At 42.2% G+C, this 18,935-nt stretch overlaps 1 protein-coding gene across 1 annotated transcript in view; it reads right to left on the reverse strand.

Moving 5' to 3' along the window:
• Positions 1-18,935, reverse strand: part of SHB (SH2 domain containing adaptor protein B) — a 145,223-nt gene that overhangs the window by 13,004 nt on the left and 113,284 nt on the right. The window contains 1 exon segment of the mRNA XM_044439626.1: positions 17,415-17,534. Coding sequence (XP_044295561.1) covers positions 17,415-17,534 — 120 coding nt within the window.

Here is an 18,935-nt window from a genome sequence, read left to right on the forward strand (position 1 = left end):
TTTGTTGTTGGCTGGTGAACTCCAGCTCTCATGAATAACAAGTCATAGTTAAAAGTATAGTGCAAGGTACGCACATAACAATAATCCACAGCTGAATAATAATCTACGATTCAACAACATTTTTACATAACCCGTACTCTGGGTTGTTAAATTGTGCAAACCATTTGGTGACTGATGGGCAATTGCCTCACTGGATTTAGAAAAGACCAGTTTGTGGTGGTGATGAAAATGGTGTGTTGATATGGATTAACACAGCTGTGTGAATTTTTATAGTCTCTTTGGGGACATGACTATGGGGATTGTCCTGATCAGCACCAGGAGCGCTTCAAAATATATCGCTGAACCACTATCTCCAGACAGTTGCCATCACATGGCTCAGGGTGCTGAAGTGATCTAGCCAATGCTGGCATAAACTGTACTTATAACCTGTCTTAAATAGAGAGGGGAACTGCTCATAGTTTAATGAATAGAAATCAGAAAAAGGTAGCACACTTAAAGGAATTCATATGCAAGGAACCCGTGGCTTCAGCAACACTTAAGGCAGCTTGGAAAATGCAATTTACAAAGGTCAGCCTCATCTCTTTGTAATTTGGTCTTCAGATAGCAAAACCTCTCAGGGCAGGTATTCTATCAGTTTCTTGACAATCTATTTCCACAGGGTGAACACAAAAATTCTCTAAATTAAATTCCCATCGTTGTGCTCTTTAAATGCAATTTATATATGTCTTGATACACAACAAAACCCTGTGTTTTATTATGTAGATCACAATATGCCTATATTAATTATAGGTTTCTATAGTCTGGCAGCCAGAAATACAGTTCCAAAATTTTACTTAATCTCTGAACTGATTTGTTTTTCATTTCTTATTCAAACGCAACCCATCAACAAGTTATTTAAAACATTTATATACCAACTAATATTTCTATGAAATATTTATGAATAGGAGTTATTCTCTGTGTTAATAGATTGATAGGTGCATCTTTTAAAGTTGTATACATTTGAAAGGAACTGATTTTTCTTTTTAAGGATACCTGGGCAGATATCCACATTTATTTTCTTCTCCTTCTTCAGTGGACAGATCCTCCCTGTTAAAAGCTATTACGCTCATATTGTAAGCATGTGTTGTCCCCCACACTGAGAAAAGGTTCTAGACTGAAGCAGAGCTGTCTGCTATTTGATAATGCCTGAATAATAGACAAATAAAGATGACCACTTATTAAATGGTGATTGACCGTGGTGCACATGAAACTTTTGCTGAGGTGACACCCTTCCACTCATGTCCGCAGTGACTTCTATTGAGGTCATACCGCCTGTGATCCTGGAGGCTTATAATATATTGTTAGCATGACTAATAGTCATTCATTGCCATCTGCCCTATAGCATGTGCTGAAAAATAAATGAAGGGTAGGTTCAAAGTATCCATCCAAAGAGGCACCTCTGCTTGAGCCACTGCTTTGGAATGCCCCCCCTCCAAAAAAAAAAAAAAAAAAAAAACCCAGTGACTAATTGGTGGGAAAGGAAATAAGACTTTTGGGGATGGGAGTCCTTACTCTTCTATGCACCTGAAAGACAAAGCTTCCTGGGTGTAAGAGTGGAGTATGCCCGTAATTCTAATTCACAGGTGAGCTAAACTAAATCATAAGTTTAAGAAATGCTTGCCATGACCACTTAGCTCAGATGTATCAGAGCAGCAGTGAAAAGATCTCCGATGCCTTGGCTACCCTTTACTAGTTTGTAAAAGCCTTGGTTTCAGAATGATTTCTAACAAGGATGTTCCCATCCTTGGGCTAGCACAGGGGTATGTGCTTGATCACCAAGATACAGACTAGCTTTGCTTTTCTCAGCATGGTGTGCTGTTGTAATGTCTGGTAGACACATAACTGGGTAGATGGAGGCAGCTGCCTTCCTGATAAAGGTTCCTCTCGCAGGAGGAAAACTGCCCACTGCATAAATAGCCTTGCCCTCATCTGAGCATATTAATTAAAACATGAAGAGCAATTGCAGATATTTAACATCATTTTCATTAAGCAGTTTCCACACTACTGTGTTTATTACTGGCATTCTTATCAGGGTGAAGTAAGCTCTGCAAAAAAGAAATCTATCACCCCAGGAAGGAAAAACCACAAACTGTGACACTTGACTAGACAATGCTGAGAAGAAATTCAATAAACTGCCCTTCTGGGAACCTGCTCTAATGGACTGTGAGAGCTGCCAGGCTGCTGCATCACTGCAACAGGGGCACCAAGGGGCATGTTCCGTTAAATGTTGGTAAGTTTCAGAAGGGCAAGGGGGGGTAAAAGAGGGGTGAGTGAGGTGATTGGTCCGTGACTGAGCGTGTGGGGGCGGAACTTGGGTGAGTGAGAGGACTGAGAAATAGATCCTTTTTGGTCAGAGAGTTGTGTTGCCTTTTGTCAGTGGTGGTCTTAAGAGAAGGAATCAGCTGGAGCTGAGTGTTGGTCCGTCTGTAGCCAGTTGTGCTCTGTCAACAGTTAGCAGAAAGAGTTGTGGGCTGTCGGCAAAGCTGCAGAATCTGGAGAGGCAGCCTCCTCTTTCGAATCCCAGATAGTGCTATGAAAAGCATTTTGGAGAAAGGGAAGGAGGTAGAATACTTAGTGACTAGGGAGAGTCAGAGCTGAATATGGTCAAGTATTCTAAGGGTGTGAGAGACAGAAGCTGGCAGGCACCTGAGTGCAGCAGGGAAAGATTGAACTGAGAGAAACAGAATGAAGACGGCTCAAATTTACATTCAGGAGAGAACGGAGGATCTGCGTGTGAAGAACGTTTGTGGAGACAAAGAGGGAGATACCTCAGTCAAAATTTCTTAGTATACACAGGTTTATTTACCAAGGAAATAAGTTACTGAACATTTTGAAAACATGACACTTGCTGTACAAATGACTTTTTTTTTATTGTTAATTCAGTGTCATGGGCTGTTTGTATATCAGAGTCTCATCGTTAGGACCACGTAGTCCAATGAAGGAGTCTTACAGCTTGGGCACAATACTGTGGGAGGTTAAGTGCAAATATTGGAATTAAAATTCCTAGTGGCAGTGGTAGATATTAGAGAGTTGAAGACAGAGCACATTAAAGCAAGGAAAGGAATGTGTTTGTTATACTGTGTTATGTTATGCTCAGAAGCCAAGCCGACATCCCTTCCCTATAATACGGAGCACAAACCAGTACAGGCTACTGGCCATGTGGCAGCAGGCGCTCTGCAATTCCTCTGGCTTTGCAGTCCCAGTTACCCCAACATTTATTGATATCCTTACATGGCTGATGAATTGCAGGTTGTGAACTGGGAAGAAGACTAAGGCCATCTACTTGGCAAGCCAACCTTTTTCTAAAAAAAGAAAGGTTTTTCTGCAGCAGCAGACCATGCGTGGCTTGTCCTATCTCATGTATTCCCTGTACTTTTGCATGATCTCTCATGCGCTGTCGCTCTGCAAAAAAAGAATAGCCAAGGCTGGTATGGCACAATGTGCCAATGTTAATTCTGTGCACGCCGTTTGCTGTTCCTCCTGGTTTGTCACAGCTCCCACCGAAATGAATATTGCACTTCACCCAACGTTAGCTCCAAAACAGGCTAGCATACATTTTACTTTTAAACAAAATAATTTGGGAGAACAACTTTGCCCAATGGGATAGTGTAACTTAGTGTCCTGAAAATAGCATGGGGTGGACCCAATGACCTTCTTGCCCCTTCCAACTCTACTATTCTATGATTCTCTATTAATGCCAGAACATCAACGCAGACTATTTCAGTTCTAAGTACCATGGTGCCTTTGTGTATGTACTGAATGCTATAAGCCTCTTCCCCCCACCCCAAGCAAATAAAGGGTGGAATAGCATGAAAGGCAATTACAGGACATTAGTGGAACAGGATTACCATGCAAAGTGGCTCTGAATAGGGAAGGTATGGACATGAGTCATGAAAAAATGAGCTGCATTTAACCTGGGCACTTTCTTGAAGTTTGGGATGCTGTGTGTTTCCAGCTATGTCATGAGCCCAGTGGGTCCTCATCCCCACTGCTGTACCACCTGTTCCTTTCCAAGATGTCATGGGTGATGGTGGCACAGCAGCAGTAGAAAAGGGTCACTCCTAGAAGGGATGCATCCTAGAAGCATCATAAATGGCTGGTATTACATTTCCCATGGTTCCAAGAAGCTACAGACATACTTAAGAGTCTCATGGATGCCTAGTATGCACCACTGCGAGTTCTCCCTGCTGATACACGTAAGTTTAGATTAGGAAAATGGAAGGACAGTGACTGGGAAGGGACGATTTCAAATCAAATCACACGCCAGAGGAGTCGACCTGGTTCAGAATGAGCTCAATATGTGCGTGCATGCAAATCGCCAACGTTGGGAGCTCATTTCCAAATTCTCCTGATTATGACCTTCACCCCTGAAGTTTATCAAAATATACTGCTATCTGCAGGTGTGGTCTTTCAGTAGACAAATGGTTTCCCAACTCCTGCATGCTCTTTTCCTCTATTCTAAAACATTGCAAGGTCTCTCCTACATCTTAGATAGCTTAAGAGCTGGGCGTGATATTTTGGCCCTGCCCACTACTAGAATACACTCCTCAAAAGCTTCTCTTGAAATGGAATTCAGCCCCTTGGCTGAAAGAGGTCACGCACCCCTGCACTAAATAATGCATACTTTGTACACTGTTTACTGGAATCCTGTAAATGCAGGATGTGCCGGTATCCCACAAATGGCTGTACGGAAGCTTTAGATTCCTTGCCTTTTCCTAGACTAACAAAGAAAGCCACCTGAGCAGCAGATGTGTGGAGAGAATGAAAGTGTCCTTCTCTCTTGGTTATTCTTCTGGAAAATATTCACTTGTACATCCTTTTCTTTCCCTGGAATGTGGTCAGGAAGCACACACCTTCACAACAAACATGTTTACTGATTACCAGAATTCTCCTGTAGATTCCAAGCAGGGGCTGGAAGGACATTTTCACAAGGCTGGGTGAAATAGCAGCACTTAATCACAGGAGTTTCCTGAGTACAGTTTTAAATAGAAGCTGGCGGAAGAGCACTTCAGCTATTCCCACTTAATAGGCTCAGCCTATGAGTTAGCATTATTGGCCCTCGAGTTATTTTCACTCCGGTGATTTGCCGGCAGCCTAGGGACAGGAAAACAACCACCACCACCACAACCCTGCCATACATACAAGCTACCGGCATAACCAGTGTAATGTCAGAGCTGAAAAGGTCACATAAAATTGTGACTTCTCTTCTGTGAAAAGAAAGATTCTGACTCTACCATGACAAGGATCAGTATTGGATCTCTTTTACCGTTTTTGTCTTTGGGGATTGATGCTAACCCTTCTGGTTGTACCACTGGAACTGATTCCTGCTGCCACCAACTTCATCATTTGCCTCCGTGACACCTTCACTAACCCTCTTATTCTTTCACCTGCAATTGCAGTGATGTCTAAGCATGTATATTTGCTCAATTTAACTTTATGTTTAGCTGCCTCTTCCTCCCTTGACCCATGAGAGTCCCTCTGAGGCAGCCAGACAACAAGCAGGCCATCACGGACATGGGCCACCTATACTAAGCAGCTGAGTCAGAGAGCCACCTGTCCTTTTTATTAGCCACAGTGCCCCCAGATTGTACTCTCTGAGCCATTGGGGGCTATTAAAATTGTGGCACTGAGGGCTACCATTTCAGTTGCCCACAATAGCTCAGATCCATGCTATTCAAAGTTTGTTCCCTGTAATTCCAGAAGCATTCAGGGGTTTACACCTATGATTACAGTGAAACTGTAGGATCTTCATTCCTTTGTTTTGTTTGAAAGAGTTTGTGATAAAGTAAGATCATCTTTCATTTTAATTCAGAGCTTTCACACGCATACCTTTAAAAGCAGATTCATTTGTTTTAAAGCCAAAGTGGTTTCATTCTTTTGGATTCAGACTGCAAGGAATAATGAGTACACTGGCTTAATACAGGAATAAAATGGATGCAGAACCAGAAATGTGCTTGCAACTGTCATCAATAACTCTCAGTTCTTATTTTCTTTGTGGCAAAAAACAAGCACATCTAAGTCATTAAAATGAAGTATATTTTTCATATTATTTGCTATTGATGTTATACTAAAATTTAGAATGCATTCAGTAAATTTAGCATCATTTAGTTATGAAGTTATAAATGGGTTTGTTAATGCCTTTATAAATAGTTTCTGTTCACATATTTGAAATGGTTGGTTGCAACATTAATTGCAACATTAAATTGTAAATAATACAAATAAAATGTACTGAATGGAATGTATTTATTAATGGGTTCCACACTGATTTTTCACATTGAGAAGGGTTCCTCCAGTATCTCAAATTTGAAGACCACTGCCCTAGACTGATACTAGGTTTGGCCACTGCCAGCAGGTATCTCTGTTGTGGAGGAGCTATTATCGGGGGGGGGGGGGGGGGGGCGCTCATATAAAAAAAAAAGCATCACCAGAGGGCACTGACTGGAGTCAGTCCTGTCTCTTGTTCTTCCCTTCCCTCTATCAAACTTTAGTTAATAAACTCATTGGAGTGTTTTGCTTGCACTGAAATTGCAGTAAGTAATAATCTGATTTTTAAAAATTGAGTTATTAAAAGCAAAACTTGCATAAAGTACTTATTTTACTATAAGACATTTTGAGCATCCCTTTTGGGTAGAAACTGGAGCAAAAATATTCAAAGTAAACAATAAAGTTCCATTTGTACCATTGGTAAATCAAGAACTGGTGTGACAAAGAGTGTCAGCTGGGAAATCAACTGTTCAAACTGGACTTCATTCATCAATCCATGACTTCGCTCTTTGGCCTTCCACTCGTTCCAAGCCTCCCATCTTTAATATGAGAGAAATAATGCAGCTTACAAGTCTGGGTCACTTCCACAACTGACTGATAGTCTGGGCCAAACTCAACACAACATCTGAAAAGAAGTAAATAGCAGGTGTTGCAGATCATCCTGTTCAGGGCCCTGTGGTGGCAGTAGGGAACACTGGCCTCCACGTCCTGGTCCAGGTCATTTGCACTGGAAGGAGAGCTCCCATTTGCACCAATGGAAGCTTTCATTACAGTATAAATAATACATACAAGGAAAGGTTTGAAGGCTTGACCTCAATCCACATCGCCCCACACCTACCTTATTTTTAAAAAATAAAACCAAACATTCACATAAACACTACTTGCATGAATGGCATCAGGGCTAGGCTAGAGTGGGTGCCTGCACACCAGCTCTGTATCTCTTTCCATGGGTCAGCTCTCTGATGTGTCATTACCCCATTTCAGGAGTCAGTGGTGAAGGCCATGATGAAGCCAGCAGAATCAAGTGGCGAGGTTTCCCTTAGCCTCTGTGAATTTTGGCTGGCAAGCGGCGATTGGGACATCTGAGTGCCCTGGCAAGGAATGTCTCACACACTGAAAATTGGGGAGAAAACTAGACTGGACTATTCTCTACAACTAGGAAGAGTTTGTGTCCAGGAAAAAAATGCTTTGAAGGGAACATTCAAACACACAAACTTTAACTCACAGTCTGACAGGGTGCGTTCCCAGAAAAGTTTTTCCCCTTGGAGTCTCCTGAATGTAAACCCAGGGAAGATGAAATGACAAGTCATGTTCTGATGATGATGATGATGATGATGATGATGATGCTTGGTTTCTCCCACACTGGATGTACAACTGTGGGTCAGACACCTACTCCTAGCCTAACCAACTTTACGGGGTAGTTGTCAGGGTACGATAAAGAAAAGTTGGATTGTATAAGCCAGCATGGGTTCTTTGCAGGGGCAAAGTAGGGAATATAGCAATAAAATGCAAGAGGGTCCCCCCTCCCACCCATCAGCTTAAACACACAGGAATCTATCTCAATTCTCGGCATTAGTCTAGAAAGCTTAAATGTGTTACTCCAATATGAAAGCATACAAGAAACATTTACAGTTAGACCGGGCAGCCCAGAGAAAAGCAGTGGCCTTCCCCAAGATCACGGTCTTGCTTCAAAACTGAAATTGGTATACCCTTCTAGAAAATTACTCTGGCAGAATTCAGCTTAGCAGGCCTGATAGAGCAAAATGACTGAAGGAAATGCAATTGACCTGTGCTATACAAGGAGGTCAAAGCCAGATAGCACAGTGGTGCTCTCTGACCTTAGAGATGTTCAGTTTATCCTGCAGTTCTATTATCTACTTCATGCATTGCAAACAAAGTGGAAGCTTAAAGTGCCTTTTAGCTGTGCTGCTTATTTATTCTTGCAAGGGTTTTGATCAACCGGTAGATTCTTTTAATGCAGAAAATCTTGGTTTTTGTTCTCCAGACATCAGAAGCTACACACTGAGATTTATAGCCGCTAGTACATAAAGAGAAGAGAATTGTCCACCATCTGGGAGAGAGAACCCTCATCTCCCTCTCACTACATAAATCAACAGGGAAGCCATGGACTACTGCACAGAACATCTTGAAATTGCCACAGCTGATTCTTTTGCCTGAAGCCAAAAAACAAACTTGTCAGCTGAGAACAAAAAGGACATTCCAAAGGGAAGTCAGTCAGAGATAGGACTTGCCCTGCAACAGTAAAGGATACCTGGTTTGTTGGAGGAGAATCTCACTTGGAAATTTGGGTGTTCCTGTTATGCTAAATCAGGGTTTTTAGGATTCTTTTAGAGCATTGTATCTCCCATGGCATTAATATCCTCATTATCCATTTTTTTTTAAATCAAGCCATCTTGATCTTTTGCCATCTGAGCAAATTCTATAATTTTTGTAATAGCCAATTTGTCTTACTTCTGCTTCAACACAAACCCCATGTTGCAGTGCGACTATGAAAGAGTCAAGTGAATGTGCCACAGTAAATTAATGCTTCAAATGCCCTTAATACTATAGAACCTATGTTGCCGTGTGCATGTGCATAAAATCTTCCAAATTATTATTAATCTCCAAAGAGTAATTCCATTATGCAGTTCTGGAATGACGTGACTAGGGGAGAATTTCTTCACATGGCTTCAAACACAGTGTCCATTAAAATGGTGGTAGTGGGAAAAGTAGGGAAATATTGGGAAAGAATAAACCTTCCTTATGTGCGTGTAAACTTTCTAATAGTGTGATCATATGCATGCCTTCTCACCAGTAGTTCTGGAACACAAAAACATAGGAAGCTGCCTTGTATTGAGTCCAACCACTGATCCATCTAACCTAGTACTGTTGACCCTGGTAGGCAGCAGCTCTCCAGGGTTCCCGGCAAGACTTTTTCCAGCCCAACTTGGGGATGCTGGGCTCTGAACTGAGGACCTTCTGCATGTGTGTAGTAGATCCCTCCATTCTCTCCCATCCATGAAGTGACACAACATCAACAGGACAGACGGGGCCTATTTATTATGAGAAACATGGTTCATTAGGAAGCTATGATCTTATTGGACAAACTCTAAGGAGATGTATCTTTGTGCCTTTTACTTTAAAGCCAAAATAACTCAAGTTGCCATACCTGTCCTTTGAATGCCAGGTCCATGAAATCACACTGTGTGTTTGCCATGTTTTGTTGTAAAGTTAAATGACTGTCTGGGAAGGCCATCGATATTCTATGGCTAATAAAACCCCCAAACTAAGATTTCCTTTCTCTTTCACATTCAGGGCATACACTCCAGATGCTGTTTGTATCTTTTTCAATCAGTGGGCCATGTTTTTTAGCCTTGTTACCTTGGAGCAATTAAGCCAAAGGCAACCTAATATGGAGACAGCAAGAAAGACTGAGTGCATCCAATTTGCCTACCAGCCAAAGAAAATGCCAACCAAATTAAAATACTTGCCTTAACTCTGTTGCGGAATCTGATGCTGGGAGAAAAGAAGGAAGGGCTGATATACTGCTGCATTACGCATATTGCAAATGGCAAGCTTCAGTTCTCATTCTCGGATTTTTAAAAGGCTGTGTGTATGAGGGTTGTGGTGGCATAGCAAACTCTTGTCAGTCGTAGCCCTAAGCCAGTGGCAAACTTCTCCTTACCCAAATTTGCTCCTTTTCACTAACATATTGGGCTTTTCCTTGCACTGGAGGGCTAGAGAAAGCAATTGCTTTAACTGATGATTTAGTTTCATGTCTAGTCACTTGACAAACACAGATATACTGAAAACCTCTGGCAGAACCATCAGGTTCAATTATAAGGTAGGAGCAGCTGCACCACAGGGGATAATTTTTCTAACAAAGGATCAACTAATAACAGTGTTTTAGAATGATCACAGCATATTATTTGATAAGTCTGTCCATCACTATTGATCAGAGTATTTTGCAATTCTACTGTCAGTACAATCATAAGCAGAATTAATACCGCCTAAGGAAACAAATGGTAAACCTGTCCACCACCCCAAAAGGGGGTGCTTGGGGGGGTGATATTTGAAAGCTTGACTGTTACTAGTACATCACAGTACCTGGCACTTTTCAGTGTTTCATAAGCAAGTAAAGAGGTTCCTGCTACAAGGGACTTACCCAAAATGCAGTGCTTCCTGCTCTTTTCTTTTTTTTGGGGGGGGGGAGTTATTGACAGCCCCCCCATAGGAAAATAATGCAGTGATCTCAGAAATGCTGTTGGGTGGATATTAAACCTGGTCTTTGCATGTTTTCAAGTTTCTTCAGTAGGGGAAAATGTGGGCCATCCTTTTTGCCCCACAGAGCCCCATGGTGGTCCCATGAGAAGGCATCACTGTAGTCTGTAGGAGTTTCCCCTCCCATTTAAGGCTTCCTGTCCATCTGAGTCAAAATCCTAAATGGGTGGAAATTATGTTGGGCACTTGGAATAAATCAAGGATTCTGCCCATGTACTGTATACCCATCAGCCTTCCTGGCTGAACTGACAAAGATGGTCTTGTAGATGGTGTTGAGGTCCCCCAAATAGGATTGCTTTGGGTGGCCTTACATGCTGAGGCCACTGGATTCAAGGCAGATCAGGACTTAATGGCTACCAGAATGACCATGGGGCTTGGGGCTGTCCCACCATGTGATCAGCCCAATGCTTGGGGCAGGATGCTCACTAGAAGAGGTTTCCTCAGTTGAAGAAGGGGGATTTAACATCGATGCCTTTGTCATGATAGGGAAATTTCCTGTTGACTTTAGCCTTTCAGTGGCTTCTGTCAGCTTGGGCAGATAGACCAATTATAACCCTAGCTGGGAAGAGATTATTATACAGCAAGTTCTGGTAACAGTTCATTTGGATTACTGCAACATTACATAGAGATTTGCCTTGAAAATAGTTTGGAAACTACAGTTAGTCAAACACAGAATGGCTAGATTGCTAACTGGGACTGGTTAGTGTGACAATATTATATCAGCTCCATCAGCATTGGCCGCTGATCCATTTCTAGGCCCAATTCCAAGGGCTGCTTTTAACCTTCAAAGCTCTAAAATACCTGAAACAATGTTCTTTTCCACATTTAGGATCATCACCCCGTGATCCTACACCAAATACGGAAAGAGAGTGCACCTATTTAGGAGCAACACTCTGAATGTGGAATGCGCTTGCCAGAGAGACTTGCCTGGTGCTGGTGCTTTGGTTTTTCCAGTGTCAAGGGAAGTGCATTTTCCTAGACATTTTAAGGACTGTTTTAGTGCCTTTAATATTTTATTCTGCTGCTAGTTCTAATGTGGTTTTATGTGCAGAGATGGTTTTATTCTTTCCTGCTGGTTTTATCTTGGTTTTATTCTTTTTTATCTTTCTGGCTTGTTTTAATGCTTGCATTATCTGTTTTTAATGGATTGTGCACTACCCAGAGAACTTCGGTTAATGGGTGGTTTGAGAGTACAGGAAACAAGTAAACGAATGAGCAAACAAACGCAGCTTCTAGCATCACAGGGGAGAGTGCCCATCAAGAAGCTGCTGGGCAGAGAAAGCTTGTTTCTCCTCGAATTTCCTTGTCCAGAAGCTGCATGCGCCTCTTAGAGTGCTCCATCACGTGCTCAGAAGCTCTACCAGCCTAAAAGACAAGCCAATTATCCATCCCTGAGTTTTCCCCCACTCACAGTTCTTTTCTCAGCTATTGTTGACATTCCAGTTGCCCCTCTGTGTTCCACCCGATGTGCCGACAGACTAGGAAAATCATGTAGTAAAACAATCAGAGCACTTTGTGGTGTGACAGAGGGCAACGTGATGGATTCATTTATGACCCACGACCTCTTCATGTGGTTGATCTGAGAGACGCAGACCACCAGAGGAGAGTTTGTCACACTTCAGGGTTCCTTGGAAACTTGGTGGGAAAGCTGAAATTCCTTTTGTTCTAAGTTAAGCAACTCAGTAAAAATCGCTTGCTGTTTGCTCTGACAGAGACACACTTTCTTAGAGAGAGAGAGAGAAAGAGAGGGAGAAGGGGATATATATCCAGCACTACAGACCTTCAGCCTATAAGCTTATTTGCTAATGGTGGCTCATACAACTTGTGACCCATGCAGACAGCAGGAGTCCACCAGCCTATATATGTTAGCTCACAAAGGTTCTGAGTGTCTTTGGGCTTTGTCACTTGCCTAGAACTGCTAAAGAGGAAGGTTGTTAAGTACTTTGCAGATCTGTTTGGGTTGGTGGCTTCCATGGGCCTGGACAAATCGCTCAGTGTTTTTCAATACACTTCAATTCATACAAACCATTTTAACACTTAGGCAAGGCTATTATGCATGAGCAACCAACATATATTAACTCAGTAATGCAAATAAATTCCTTGCTGTCTAGAGATCACCATCACCAGAAGCTATACACATCAACTTCCACGGGGCTGGGAGAAAAAAAAAATCCTCCTTTGCCCAAGTGGGGAGAAATGCAAATGGTGTGTGTGTCTGTGAGAGAGAATGAGATTAAAATTACACAGAGTTGCATGAGCAGCATCAGGGACACCAGACGTCGACGCTGGGCTGCTGCCAAATAAAGCGGAAATTCCATCACAAAGGAAGAAAAAGGATAAACTCAAAATAAATATATTGCACGTTGTTTCACTCTCCAGCCAAAAGAATGACGGAAGCAGACGGCTCAGGAAGATAAATACTGAAAATCTGTGAATGCACAGCCATTAAATAAGCAAGCTGCTGCAACTGGGCCATTCTAACCAGGGAAGCCCCAGTGCTGCATGCAGATGGCAACCTGGGGTGGGGGGGCAGTCACAGTGGCCAGGCTAATCAGCCTGTGGGAGTCAGGCTAGCCAACTGCCCCACAGCCCTCTGCAAGGCCTTAGGGGTGCAGGTCAGCTTGGCACTCTGGGTCTCCTGCCAGACCCTCACAGCTTGCTTTCTTGAAAAAGGAGGCATCAAGCACTGGCATGGGGAGTGTGTGGGGGGAAGGCAGAAGGCATCCCTCTCCGAGGCAGATTTGGTCCCCTGGCTTCCAGTTACTGAACCCAGAGGAAAAGTTTAATTTGGCCTTGATATATTTGGGACAGAGCAGGTATATTTGTAGATTGTTAGTTTTTACAGGATTCAACTCCTTACAACCACTCTGTTGTGGTTACAGCCATCTTACAAGCACAACCATTTTGTCAGGCAATTCCCTAACATTCCATTGCACAGATGGAGAATTAAGGATTTAAAAAGAAAAATGTATTTAAAGACAGGCAAAAACAGACTCTTAGCTGACTGAAAGTAAAAGATAAAATTCTCCATTAAACATTTTAAATTGTAGAACTAACAATTAAAATCAGCTGATCAGAGCCTGAGGGGGTAAATAGTTCTTTAATTGGTGTCTTAGTTCATCATCCAACTTCCCTGGGGTACTGGGGACTGCCACCAATGTCATCTCCTGATCTGGGAAAACTACCACTCTCCCAGTTCCCAGTTTTCAGATCTTTGTCTATCACCAGCCCACCAAAATTCCTCTAGATGACTCTGACAAAGGGTGAATGTGAAAGAAGGAAGAAAAGATGGGAAAAGACCAGCAACTTTTAATTAGAAGAGGTTGCCTTAGCCCTGAACTTGAAGTCCTTCAGAGATATCTGGAGATTAGCCTACATGAGGAAAGGGCTAATGAGGAAACATGGCATTAATGAAGGCTTGGCAAAGCATGCGCGCGCTCACGCACACACACTTCCCCCAGCCATTTCATAGTTCCCCATGAGCCCTTTCCTCATTTTGGTTAGCCCAGAAATAACTCTAAACAATCACAGCAAATCTCTTCAAATTTCTCTGGCTTGCCCCTTCCAGAAGGTCCTGGTATTCCCAGGCTTGCATATCCACCACTTCCAACTTCCAACCCACCACGACAAAGCCCAGGGCTAGTGTCAAAGACTGGCACTGCTGGGAGCCCACTCAGGCCCCCGCACCCAACGGGAGGCCCTGGGCCGAGCTCAGGACCCCCTGGCCCCCTTCTCCTCCGTGCTGCCACTGCCTGTCTCCATCTCTTCGTGCACACAGTGACAGGACCGAGAAGCTGGAGTTTTGCTCTCCCAGGGCACGGCTGTGAGGCCCAGAAGGTGGGAATAAGCCCATGAGTAGCAGTGACAGCAGCCAGGAGCACATGGGTCCACACCGAAGGAAAACAGCAAAGGGTGGGGGCAGAAGAGAGTAACACCAAAGAATCTCCAAAGGAGACTGGACAAGTTCATGCAGAAGAAGGCTATGAATGGCTAGAAGTCCTAAGAGGATATTTACTCTGTCCATTAACAGAGGCAGGGTGCCTCTGTGCATCGGTTGCTGGGAACGTGGGTAGGAGGTTGCTGTTACACTTACGCCTGGCCTGTGGGTTTCTCATGGGGCGTGGGTTGGCCACTTTGCGGACAGAGAGCTGGACTAGATGGATCTCTGGTAGGATGCAGCATGGTTATTCTTCTTTCTGCTCTTACATTCAAAGCCTGAAGCCAGCACTGATGAAACCAAACTCTTACGTTCAATTAGGTTTCAACAGAAGTTAAATCCAAATGGGGTTCTTTGACCTTTTCATGGACACAGGAGTCAGAACATTCTGTTATCTGGCCTGGTATTGTCTAGTACAGGCTTGCCCAACCTGGTGTCCTCCATAGGTATTGAAATGCAACTCTCATCATCCCCAGCAAGCCCAACCACTGGCCATGCTGCTGGGGATCCTTTTACCTGGAATGCCAATCCAGGTAAAGGAATGCATTTTGGGGGTGGCAATCCATTGGATTCTCCAAGCTTGGTTCTCCAGACTCCAACCCACTTTCTTGCGGCCATGAATCTGACTTCTGAGTGAGCGCACTAACTGTTCATATGGATACCCACCAAGAGGTAAGCCTGTGCAAACGGTCTCCTTCTTGCATGAACCTTACCTGCAGCCTTGGCATGTGCTGCATGTGCTGCAAAAGAAGGTTGCTGGTTGTGCAACCATACTTCCATGGGCATTCGTGGACTTCCCCTTGGCTTGGCTTGCTTTCTGAGTACTGGTTGATTGCAAGAAGTGCAACAGTCAGAAGAGAATCATATTGTGAGGAAGACTGTCATGACCCTAGTTATGGCAATTCTCAAACTGGGTTTTCCTGGATGATCACAAACTTTTAACTGTTAACACATATGTCTATCAGTTCCCTTGAGCTTTACCTGAGTCTGCATTAGCTCCCCTATGGTCACAAAGAAAACAATTAGCCGCTTTTGGCCAGCAAAAAGAAACCTCAGTAAATAGTATCTTGAGTTTTTCCTTGACACACCCATAAAAGCTCCTTGCTTCAACACTAACTAAAGTTTAGGATCAACACTAACCAAAGATAGACTGAGATGTAGTATAAGTAAACTTCCCATGGTTGTTTACAGACTAAAGGCAACACTAGAGTGTGGTTTTAAAGCTTTGTGTCTGAATTCAGAATTACGAGTACTGCAGCTGCGTGTGGGGTATTTGCAACTGCCACTCTGAATATGCAGTTATCATGATCATGGGTAAAACAACCCTTGCATAACCTGCTCACCAGGTTTGCATAACATGACAAACCCTGAGAGGGGACTGCATGTGCAATTTCGTGTCTGTAGGCATTACTGGCCACCGTTCGTTAAATAACCCATGATGAACTGAACCTTCTTGCCTGAATGCACTCATAATGTAGTTCCTTAGTTTTTTTCACTATTATTGGTGAGAGTTTTAATAGAGAATGCTGATAGTGAGGAGATGGTTTCAGCTTTTTAAAATGATAGCTTCTTGTTTCTAAATATGAATGCGTTTTACTTTCACATATACTTGTATCACAGCAACTTTCATATCTCAGTGGTATCATATAGTAGTTGAATATCTTCTAGTCATAATACCTCCCATTATATAGTGTGACTATCTCACAAATCTTCAACACAAATTACTAATTCCATGACTAGCAACAGAGTGAAACTAGTTACTGACCTGGCCTAGATCAGGAATTTCCAGAATTCACTGCATTAGATCAGTGAAGCTCAAGAAGTTTGGGATTTTACATTTTCTAGAATCAACGATGTAATGCATTAATGAATTTTTACAGCTGTTCTGAACAGAAGATGTACACTGAGATGTGCTTCACACTCCTGGTAGCAAATTCAGAGTGATGCATGCTACCTGAAAGCTACTTCTACTTTCTCTAAATTGGTTCAAGTATAGGTGTTGAGCATGATCCAAATGTGCACTAATAGATCCTTTAGAAATTAAAGACTCCATCAACCCTAATTTACACCCCACACTTGCAACCCTTTAAGCCAGCTGGAGGCTCTTTACATAAAGAAGATGGACCTTGCAGGTGGTGCAAATCACCACAAAATCATGGGTTAAATAACCTACAATTCCCACTGTGATGTGCAAACTGGTCCATACTGTTGACTTCAGACACATAAACTTTGTATTGATATATTTTGTGTACTCCTCATGTATACTTGAAATAAGTTCCAATCAGTACAATTAGAGTTACCATCAGCCTAAATGGATTTGTCCCACACAGTCTTCATAATATGTTTCCATTTAATTACAGCAGATCCTCTTTATACTACAATCATTTATATAAATTTACTCTGCCCCCCTTTTACTGGATGAAATTTTATATGATAGTTTACATGTCATGGAAGACCTATGTAAGATTTCTATTCATGGCAATATCTATAATGCCCTCTCTTTGTGCTGGGTCAATATAGAACAGGTGTTCTGTATGTGAAGATGGGCGAGAAGTGGGGGGGTCTAGCAAGACAATGCATTTATTAAAAGCTGAAAAAAAGACAGAAGAGCAGAAACAATTTAATCAGCAGCTAGAAAAGATAAAGTACATTTTGTTAACAGGGGGCAAGACAAACACTAAAAAATATGTGCATGTCCCTGGAGCATTACAACCAAATCTAGGAACTGTTATGCAAAGCAATATAGTCTGAAGTTTGAAATTCTAAAATTCCTGTGGCGTATGGAGAGGTTTTTCTAGTGTCAACATAAAGAAATGATTTTTGTTTGTTTGCTGTTGTTGCACCAAGAAATCTACTTCACAAGTCATGCTTATAATATAGGAAAGATACTTACTTTAATGAAAGTGAATAGTCATGCTTGCTGGTTTGACTATTCCTCACTAGATAGCTACATTCTTTACATAACCGCAAGAGGTTTTCTGCATCTGTCCGACTGATTGCTCCATGATACCATCTACAAAAGAAACCAAACCCCACAAAGTAATTAAGACTTAAGATAAACAAGCCTTGGATTTACAAAACATCCAGCAAGATGTCTAGCTTTAATGCATTAAGCACAGTGTAAAAACATGTAAGTAAATAGAGGACATGTTCCAGCAAATGTTGTGCTTTGGAGCCTCACAGATTTCAGCAAGAGAGAGCTAGACATCTGCCACATGCACTGCATGCAAGCACAAAGTTAATGGCCATCCCTTGTTGTTCGTTGCTCAGTGCCTGTTGTTCAGGGGTCGTCTCTCTCGCACGATAGGAATTGTATTTAGCTCTCACAGGTCATCATTTCCGATAGCCTTGTTCTTTATAGCTGGCTCTCATCCCTTTAAAAAGCCATCTGAGACAGTGACCACCGTGATACCTTATGGCAGTGAATTCCATAACTGAATTATAGATTCCATGAAGACACGCTTCTGACTTCCAATCCCCAGCGTCCTGCCAGTCAAGTTCACTGGATGCCTCTGTATTCTAGTAACTTTACAAGAGGGAGGTAAAATCTCTATACATTTTCTTCATGCCTTTTATAACTTTATAAGCCTCCATGTGTCCTTTTGCTTAGCTTTCTTTTTCTTTTTCTTGAAATGAAAAGCCTCAAACACAGGAGAAAGAGCTGCAGCCCTTGGCATGGTGTGCTTGTTCTTTGCTAAACTTCTCAGCTTTACAATGTATTTTTTGAGATGGAACAATTAGAACTGTACATAATATTCCAAAAGTGGCTGCTTTGTAGGTAGACATAAAAGCATTACTGGCCTTTTAAATTTCAGTCTCTTTCCTAATCATTCTCAGCCCTGACTTGCCCTTTTTTGCCGACACATGAACAATAGGTTTTCAGTGCACTTTTCGCCATATTCCCAAATTCTTCTTGATGAACACGGAAAGGGCAGCAGAATGAATATGCAGTTAGGATTTTCTCCCTTCTCTGAGTATTAGTTTGCTAAAAAATACATGACAGTATGACAGTACAATTTGCCTAGAAATGGCCCTTTTGTCAGTATTCCTTGACCACTTTGCTATGGTCTTCAAAATTAATTGTCTTGTTAAATGTGATTATAGTATGTACTGCAGCATATACTTACTAAATTATTTAAAAAGTTGTCTTTTGGTGAAATAATATGGAAAATGCAAAGGATGCCTGTTTCAAAATAGGAAGTGATACTCACAAATCTCACAAGAGAGAGATTACTAAAAGGAGGTACCTTGAGGGATGACTGACTGACACTCAGTTGCGCTCATGTATCCTAAGGGACAGTCCAGTTGCTCAAAAAAACTTTTTGATGTTCCAATTACAAGGTATTCCAAGGGCATTTCATACACTTTAGCTATGCTGCTTATAGCATATCCAGTGTGATATGCCTGCAACTCT

Source organism: Varanus komodoensis, unplaced genomic scaffold, assembly GCF_004798865.1.
Source record: "Varanus komodoensis strain SLA01 unplaced genomic scaffold, ASM479886v1 scaffold35, whole genome shotgun sequence".
Classification (NCBI taxonomy): Eukaryota; Metazoa; Chordata; class Lepidosauria; order Squamata; family Varanidae; genus Varanus; species Varanus komodoensis.